The sequence below is a fragment of the Phocoena phocoena genome, chromosome 1 (genome assembly GCF_963924675.1).
Source record: "Phocoena phocoena chromosome 1, mPhoPho1.1, whole genome shotgun sequence".
Lineage (NCBI taxonomy): Eukaryota > Metazoa > Chordata > Mammalia > Artiodactyla > Phocoenidae > Phocoena > Phocoena phocoena.
In genome coordinates, this window is record NC_089219.1 from 43,243,185 (window position 1) to 43,253,121 (window position 9,937).

At 45.9% G+C, this 9,937-nt stretch overlaps 1 protein-coding gene across 1 annotated transcript; it reads right to left on the reverse strand.

Moving 5' to 3' along the window:
• Positions 1-1,375: 1,375 nt before the first annotated feature.
• LOC136127143 (heat shock 70 kDa protein 12B-like) lies at positions 1,376-4,137 on the reverse strand. The gene is given in 5 exon segments (XM_065882621.1): positions 1,376-1,901; positions 1,903-2,035; positions 2,613-3,599; positions 3,602-3,750; positions 3,854-4,137. Coding segments are annotated over 5 exon segments (2,079 nt in total).
• Between the last annotated feature and the right edge of the window lie 5,800 nt (positions 4,138-9,937).

The window sequence follows — 9,937 nt, forward strand, 5'->3', positions numbered from 1 at the left end:
CAAGAAGAAGATAAAACAATTTTGTATGTTTATGCACCCAACATAGGAGCACCTAAATACATAAGGCAAATGCTAACAACCATGAAAGGAGAAATCGACAGTTACACTTTAACACCCCACTTACACCGATGGACAGATCATCCAAAAAGAAAATTCATAAGGAAACACAAGCTTTAAATGACACAATAGACCAGATAGATCTTATTGATATTTATAGAATATTCCACCCAAACGTGGCAGAACACACTTTCTTCTCAAGTGCACACGGAACATTCTCCAGGATAGATCACATCTTGGGTCACAAATCAAGCCTCAGAAAATTTAAGAAAATTGAAATCATATCAAGCATATCTTCTGAGCACAACAGTATGAGACTGGAAATCAATTCCAGGAAAAAAATGGTAAAAAACACAATACATGGAGGCTAAACTGTGTGCTACTAAATAACCAAGAGATCACTGAAGAAATCAAAGAAGAAATTTTAAAAATACATAGAAAATAGTGACAACGAACACACGATGACCCAAAGCCTATGGGACGCAGCAAAAGCAGTTTTTTTTTTTTTTTTTTTTTCACCTTGAGCATAAATGCTTTATTGTCACCTTAGGGTTCTCAGGCAGGTGGGGCTGTTGCACATCATGGGAGGGCAGGTACACTGAGCTGATGGCAGAGCTGTGACCAGTGCTCCCTCTGTCCTCCCTACCCTCCCCCCACTCCGTGGCTCGATGGAGTGCAAGTGGGTCATTCATAGGCTGCCCCTGGGGCCGTCTCAGATAGAAAGTAAAGGGCCCCCCGACATGTGCCCCCACACCCCCTCATAAGTGCCTTGCCCTGTACCCTTCTCCTCATAGTCTGCTACTGCTCTTTCTACAATTAACATTCATACTTGGGTGGTCAGTACCACACCGAGGAAGGTCTTACTGTCCTTTTCCTGTCAGCTTCCAGTCCTTGTCCTGTCTGGCTCCCTAAACAGGCTGAGCCAGTCAGTCAGTGCACTCTGCCTTTCAGGCCCAGGCCCTGCACAACCTCCTTCCTCTTGCTACCCTACCTGCAGCTGCACCTCCACCCCCACACTCCCATCCCGGACCCCAGTCCAGACCAGGACTCAAGTCTTCCGGTGCATTCTCCTTTCAGGATCACGTGCTCCCTGTGGGCACACCGTCTTACAAACCTCTTTTAAGTCTCCTTGACCTCAGTCCTTGGCAGGGCCCTTCAGCCTTCCAGTCAGCGGACCGGGGCCCAATCCCAAAGCCAGAGTTTCTGGATATGTCCCCACCCATCCTCCTAAGACCTCACCTCCCAGGGCAGGATGGCGGGGAATGGGGCCGGTTGGTCCGCCTCAGCCCAATCCCCAGGCCCTGGGCCAAAAGAGAGTTCAGCGGGGCAGAGGGGGGCTGGCACTGCGCCCCCAATTGGAAAGAAAGTCGATGGCGGCGCGCACGGAGCGATTGGTGCTGACGTCGACGGCAGTGACCTTAATCTCCGGGTCGCCAAACTGCATGGCAGTACGGATCTCGCGGCGGCTAGGGGGCGCGCCAGCGGCACGGGGGCCTCCCTCAGCGGGCGCGAGCTCTAGACTGAGCTCGCCGCACTTGCGCAAGCCCGGGTGCGCGTCCTGGGCGGCGCAGCAGCTCAGGTTGATGAGCACGCACCGCTGGCCTGGGCGCTCCGGGCAGTAGCTGCGCAGCACGTCCTCGCCCAGGGCCACCGACTGCTCGGCGGCCACGAAGCGCTCGAACACGTCGGTGCACCAGCGGCGGCCGCCGCGAACCAGCAGCTTGTCGGGCGGGTGGCGCCCAGCCACGAAGCGGTTGAGCACGTCCACGCCGTACGTGAGCGGCGAGCGGCGCACCCGAACCATGCCCGGAGCCTGCCCGAAGAGCACCGCGCCCTTTAGGATGCGGAACCACCACGCGGAGGCCGCGGGCGCCCAGTGCTGCCTGCACCACGTGCTGCAGCACTGCCGACTCTGAGAAGCTGCCCACCAGGAACAGCAGCTTCACGCCCTGCACTTCGGGGCGCGCCAGCAGCGCCTCTGCGGTACGGGAGTGGAGGGTGGGGGTAAGGAGGAGGGACGTGGAGTGGGCCACTGAGGCCACCACTGCGCAGCCACTGGCGCCTCTTCTCTGCCCGCCTGTATCCTCGGGCAACCAGAAACTAGTCATTTCACTATAAAACGGTAGCCTGGTTCCCATAAAGAAAAACACCGGGCACTTTCATGAGGGCCCCTGGCAATCTTTATGGGCTCTGCTTCCCCACCACACCATTGAGGGCTTGAGATAAGGGTTTGCATTTACACATATTAAATGCCTACTATGTGCACGACATTGTACTCACTCTCTAGATACTTCAGCTCATTTAAATTCCTGTGATAACAGTTTGGGGGACCTAATACTATCACCCCATTTGGGGAAACATGCACCAGAGGTTCTTTAACCTGGCAAGACTGCATATCTTCCCGCCACACTGCATCCTCCAGGTATTCCAGATGATTCTGGGTCTCATTCCAGTGTATGGATATGGGGAGGTTTCCAGGCACTAACAGGGTAACATATTCCCACATCTGGGTATGTATGTTGAGGTGAATGAAGGACCCAGGCTCAGGTGCTCACCTATGCGCTGGATGATCCCGCTGACCGTGGGCTGTAAGAGGTCGTTCATGGCCTCACAAGACATCCTGAGCATCCCCTGTGAGGACCACTTCACGAAGTTCACGCTGCTCCTGCGCAGGGCTGTCTCCACGTTGTGGCCTCGCTGCTTGCAGTAGAAGTCAATAAACGAGAAGGGCAGCGAGATGTTGAGCGCCCCCGCATGGTGTGGGCCTGCGGTGCGTTTGCAGGCCTCGAAGGCTATAGTCAGATCCACCCAGGCTGCTGGGCGTTGCGTTTTGAAGGTGCTGATGAAGTCCTCGCCAAAGATGCGGCCCAGCAGCTGCTCGAAGGCCAGGTCCACGCCCACCGCGCCACAGGGGCCACCAGATGCCTTGTAGAGCTCCTTGAGGGTGCCATGGGGCTGCTCCAACTGAGGCATGGTAAGGTCCACCGTGCCTCCCCCACAGTCTGCCACCACGTAGCGGTCTCCTGCTTGCGTCTCAGCCCACAGTTCTCCGACACCCGATTCCACCAGGAACGTGCGGCTGTGGCGGGACCTTCGAAGCTGCTCTCGGGCCCGACGGACGCTGGGATCAATGGAGTGGCTCTCGCCCAGGCACCCACTGCCTGGAGCTCGGCTGCTCAGGTCCACGAGCTGGTGCAGACGCAGCTTGCGGCAGTAGACAGAGGCGGCCTCAGGCTCCAGGGCGATGAGTAATTGCTCTGCATCCTCTCTTGACACCAGTCCGACCAAGTAGGCAGCCTCTCACATGAACTGCTTAGCTGGCTGTTTCCAGATGGCCGGCACTGTCAACACCCAGCGCACAGTGTCCTTCTCTGGCAGCGATGGGCACTGGTCCCTCAGCTCCTGAAGGGCATGCTCCTTGAAGAAGCGCAAGGCATGGGCGAACACCTCCAGGGCAGGCATTTTCTTTCCATTTACCGCTTCTAGCTGGGTCTTCAAGGTGAGATCAGTGGCACTGTGGATCTTCATCTTGAACTTCTCAAGTAGAGCCAGTCACGAGCCTCCTCAGGGTCCAGATCGTGGTAGTAATCACGGGCTGTATAGCCAAAACTGTGAAAGGCACCCTTTGGGGTCAGCAGCAGGCAGGTGGGGGTCTTCCGGTGGGCCACACCTGGGTCCCCGCCCTCCCATTTCCTTTTAGGGTTCTTGTGAATATGGTGCTTGGCATCCACTTAAATCTCCATAAACGTTGCTCATGGGATCCTCTCTATCCATGGGGCCATGGGTCCCATCCGACATCCTCAGCTCCTGCTCCCTCATCATGTGGATGGCCTCAGGGTCACTGGCATAGCTGAAGGCATAGCTACTGGATGTGGTGCCGAAGTCGAAGGCCACTACCACAGAGAAGGGGGCCTGCTGGGGGGCTCGGGCCTCAGGCTTTGGAGACTGTGAGGGTGTGAGGGGGGCAATGCCACAGCTTTCCTGGGTCCTTGGGGAGCCGGGTGGGCTGGGTTCTGGAGACTGCTCTGGGCTGGAGCCGCTGTACAGCACCTGCAGGCCCATCTCCGGGACAGCCAGCATCTTTGTAGGCCCTGTGGCTCTGCCCTGCCGACAGCTCGACCTGTGTCCAGACGCCTGGATCCTGGGCCCAAAGCCAGTGGGGCCCAAAAGCAGTTCTAAGAGGGAAGTTTATAGCAATTCAATCTCAACTCAAGAAACCAGAAAAATCTCAAATAAACGATCTAACCCTACACTTAAAACAACTAGAGAAAGAAGAACAAAAAAAACCCAAAGTCAGTAGAAGGAAAGTAAGCATAAAGATCAGAGCAGAAATAAATGAAATAGAAATGAAGAAAACAATAGCAAAGATCAATAAAACTAAAAGCTGGTTCCTTGAGAAGATAAACAAAATTGATGAACCCTTAGCCAGACTCATCAAAAAAAAAAACAAAGGGAGAGGTTGAAAATCAATAAAATTAGAAATGAAAGGAGAAATCACAACTGACACTGCAGAAATACAAAGGATTGTAAGAATCTACTACAAACAACTCTATGCCAATTAAATGGACAACCATGAAGAAATGGACAAATTCTTGGAAAGGTACAATTTTCCAAGACTGAACCAGGAAGAATTAGAAAATATAAACAGACCTATCACAAGTAATGAAATTGACACCGTAATTAAAAATCTTCCAACAAACAAAAGTCCAGGACAGATGGCTTCACAGGAGAATTCTATCAAACATTTAGAGAAGAGCTAACACTGATCCTTCTCAAACTCTTCCAAAAAATTGCAGAGGGAGAAACACTCCCAAATTCATTCTACAAAGCCACCATCACCCTGATACCAAAACCAGAAAAAGACATCACAAAAAAAGAAAATTATAGACCAATATCACTGATGAACATAGATGCAAAAATTCTGAACAAAATACTAGCAAGCAGAATCCAACAACACATTAAAAGGATCATACACCATGAAGCTTTTGAGAAAATTCAACACCCATTTATGGTAAAAACTCTCCAGAAAACGGGCATAGAGGGAACCTACCTCAGCATAATAAAGGCCATATATGACAAACCCACAGCAAGCATCATACTCAATGGTTAAAATCTGAAAGCTTTTCCACTAAGATCAGGAAAAAGACAAAGATGTCCACTGTTGCCACTCTTATTCAACATAGTTTTGGAAGTCCTAGACAGCAATGAGAGAAGAAAAAGAAATAAAAGGAATACAAATTGGAAAAGGAGAAGTAAAACTGTCACTGTTTGCCGATGACATGATACTATACATAGAAAATCCTAAAGATGCCACCAGAAAACTACTAGAACTAATCAATGAATTTGGTAAGGTTGCAATTTGGTATTGGTATGCAATGAGGAAAAACCCAGCATACTTCTGTGCTAACCCTGCTAAAAATGTATAACCTGAATCTAATTAAGAGGAAACATTAGAAACCTAAATTGAGGAATATTCTATAAAATATTGATAACCTCATGAAAATCAAAGTTTCAGGAACTGTTTTGATTAAAGACTAATGAGATTTGATAATTAAATGCATCACTATAAAGGACATTATTGGGACAGTTGGCTAAACTTGAATGGGGTCTGTGGATTAGATGATAGTAATGAGTAGATACTAATTTCCTGATTTTTATAATTTCACCATGGTAAGGCATCATACTGGCAACCTATTCTAAAAGGTTCAGGGGAAAAAAGGCCTCCTTTTTTTACTGTTCTTACAATTTTCTCTAAGTTTGCAATTTTTAAAAAAGAAATAGGAAAAAATATTACCAAGGGGGTCAAAAAGGATACCATTTGAAACATTGGACCTGATGGCCAATGTCCTAAATGTAAAACATGATTCCTGAAATTGTGTGTAGAAACACAGTGCTTTGCAGGTGTAACAGTAGCAGTTGCTCTCCATCTAACCACACCTTCCAAGATCCTGCTCAAGACCTTCCTCCTCTTGGAATCCTTCTTTGAGTCTTCCAGCTCACACTTACCATCTATTCCATACCTGAACTCCAGATACATATTTTTTATATCACTTCTTTGATACTTAATCACATACAACCTTGTGACTTCTCTTGTGTTATTGTCTTATATAAATTTTGAGTTACAGTTTAAATCTTCTCCTGAATATATCTCCATTATTATATTGTAATCAACTTAAGAGCAGATATCATATATGATCCCTTATTTTCTCCCGAGTCCCTAGCATATGTTTTGCAATCGCGTTTCCACATTCCAAGGATTGTCAAAGAATAATTAATCTCACTTTGCAAACATTTCCTGCATACCAACCATGTATTAGGTACTGTAAATAATAATTCCTTTCATATATAGAATGCTTGATAGTTTTTACAACACCTACACATCCATTATCTCATCTGTTGTACATAATAACTCTGTGAGGTAGGTGCCACCACATGATAAACATGCTTAGAGAAGCACTGTGATTTACTGGAAGTCACACAGCTATTTAATGGCAGAACTGAGGTGCCAATCTTGGTCTTCAGATTCCAAGTCCAGTGCTTTTTCCACACCACCACAGGAAACAGGTAAGAAGTCTGGACACACTGATGGTCATAGGTATTGCGCGTTTTCCATTGCTGCTATAACAAATTGCCACAAACTTAGTGGTTTATACAACACAAATATATTATCTTATAATTCTGTGAGGTAGAAGGCTGACCCAGGTATCACCGGGCTAAAATTGAGTCAGCAGGGTTGCATTTCTTGCTAAAGACTCTAGAAGAGAATCTGTTTCATTGCTCTTTCCAGCTTCTAGATGCTGCTCACATTCTTTGGCTGATGTCCCTCTTTCTCCATCTTCAAAGCAAGCAACAGTGCATCTCTATGCCTTTCTTCTATAATTACATCTTCCTCTGACTCTTGCATTTATAAAAAACCTTTGTGATTAAGTTGGACCTACCCAGATAATACAAGATAATCTCCCTATTTTAGGGTTAGTTGATTAGCAATCTTAATACCTTCGGCAACCTTAGTTCCCCTTTGCTGTGTATCCTAACATATTCATAGATTCTAGGGATTAAGATGTGGACATCTTTAGGGGGCCACTATTCTGCCTATCATGTACATGGTTTTCAAAGTTTCACTTCTCAAAGACCCACTGAGCGTTTTAACAACTTAACTCATCATATGAACAGTTCTTCCATCTACTAAAACTCAATCATCAGATTCCAATGGGACACTTTGTTTACTGGTATGTTATTAACTTTTTAAAAAAATAAATTTATTTATTTTTGGCTGCGTTGGATCTCCACTTATGCACGCGGGCTTTTCTCTAGTTGAGGTGAGCAGGGACTGCTCTTCGTAGCGGTGCTCAGGCTTCTCATTGCCGTGGCATCCCTTGTTGTGGAGCACAGGCTCTAGGCACACGGACTTCAGTAGCTGTAGCTCTCGGACTCTAGAGTGCAGGCTCAGTAGTTGTGGTGCACGGGCTTAGTTGCTCCGAGGCATGTGGGTCTTCCCAGACAAGGGCTTGAACCCGTGTCCCCTGCATTGTCAGGCAGATTCTTAACCACTGCACCACCAGAGAAGTCCCTGTTATTAACTTTTAGAAATTAGTTTCTATGAAAAATAAGCCAGAGTTTGATTTACAAAAATTAACATTATTTGAGTCCATTGGTTCTTTTTTTTTTTTTTTTTGGCTGGACAACCATGCAGCTTGTAGGATCTTAGTTCCCTGACCAGGAATCGAACCCGTGGCCCCTGCAGTGGAAGCACAGAGCCCTAACCACTGGACTACCAGGGAATTCCCAGTCCATTGGTTCTTAATTCAACAAGTAAGGGAATTGAGGCCAGTGACATTAAGTAACTTGCCCAAGAATACACAGCTAGTATGTGGCAGAGCAAGTATTCAAACTTAGGTGCTATTGCAAAGCTCTTGGCTTTTCCAATATACCATTTTCTCATCAAGAATAGGTAATCGTGGGCCTAATGCTCTAATCTAATGCCTGTGATTTAAACATTAATTTGTTGCTTTGGATCATACATTTCTTATGGACTACCTTGAAAATGCAAATCCCTGCAGTAGAGGATTAAATAAGATATGTGTGTTGTAAAGGGAGAAAAACATATGTGATATATGTGTGCATTAGTTTGTAAGCAGACAGTTGTGATAGTAATGAAAGGCCTAGAAGGGGCTGGTTCAAGGTTCTGACTGCCACCTGTATGATCTTTGACAAGTCCTAAACTCTGGTAAACTCTCTTAACCTTGTTTTTCCAACTATAAAATACATCTTTCCTAGTTTTTTTTTTGAGGATTAAGTTCTTGAATAACACTTTTACAAAGCCTGGCCCAAAATATGTCATCAGGAACTGCCGGCAAGTGTAAAGATCCTGATGACTACCGAACACCCCAGTTGATGGGGAGTGGGTGATTTCTTTTTTTTCTTTTCTTTTTTTTTTTTTTTTTGCGGTTCGCGGGCCTCTCACTGTTCTGGCCTCTCCCGTCGCGGAGCCATAGGCTCCGGACGCGCAGGCTCAGCGGCCATGGCTCACGGGCCCAGCCGCTCCGCGGCATGTGGGATCCTCCCGGACCGGGGCACGAACCCGTGTCCCCTGCATCGGTAGGCGGACTCCCAACCACTGTGCTACCAGGGAAGCCCAATGTGGGTGATTTCTTGACTGACCACAAGGTGGAGCTAGAGACATGGGAATGTACGTCCTGTCCTTGAACAGGAATTTGGGACTTTAGGGGAAAAAAGAATAACCTTTCTATTTCAGTCTTAACAGAGTAAATTCTATCTCCCTTTAAACAGCTGCCATGTTGCTCCATCATGAGAGCTTTTAGGTTTTTGTCCGGTTGGTTGGTTCTTGTTTTTCAAAAAGAACCAGATGGACAAAGGAGCTTTCAGTAGATATTCTTTAATAATGTTAATTTTATTTCTTCTTGGAGAAGATGACTGTACAGTTATGAGAGAAAATCTTTAATACATTTTATTTTCTTTACCTTCTTCAGTCCAGAAGACAGAGGCAGTATTTGTCTATATTCTTTGCTCCAAAACGCATACTTATCATTTTTCCCAAGACGCCCATTGGGTCCCCATGCAAATAGGACTCCTAGAAGTCTACTTAACATCCTAGGATTCTAAGGATGTCGATTAGGCTTCTGTTGTTCTCAGAGGATCACTCTGAAGGTACATTTCGGTAACCTCATTAAAAATTTAACTCTCCAGAGGGTGTGGAGAAAAGGGAACGCTCCTACATTTTTGGTAGGAATGTAAATTGGTGCAGCCACTATGGGGCACAGTATGGAGGTTCCTTAAAAAACTAAAAATAGAGTTACCATATAATCCAGCAATCCCACCTCTGGGCATATATCTGGAAAAGATAAAAACTCTAATTTGAAAAGATACATACACCCCAATGTTCATAGCAGCACTATTTACAATAGCCAAGACATGGAAACAACCTGAATGTCCATCGACAGATGAATGGATAAAGAAGATGTGATATATATATGTGATGGAATATTACTCAGCCATAAAAAAGAATGAAATAATGTCATTTGCAGCATCATGGATAGACCTAGAGATTATCATACTAAGTGAAGTCAGACAGAGAATATTATATGATGTCACTTATATGTGGAATCTAAAAAAATGAGACAAATGAACTTATTTACAAGCCAGAAGTAGACTCCCAGACATAGAAAACAAACGTATGGTTACCAAAGGGGAAAGGGTGGGGGAAGGATAAATTAGGAGTTTAGGATTAACAGATACAAACTACTATATATAAAATAGATAAACAATAAGGACCTACTGTATAACACAGGGAACTATATTCAATATTTTGTAATAATCTATAATGAAAAAGAATCTAAAAAAGGATATATATATATAACTG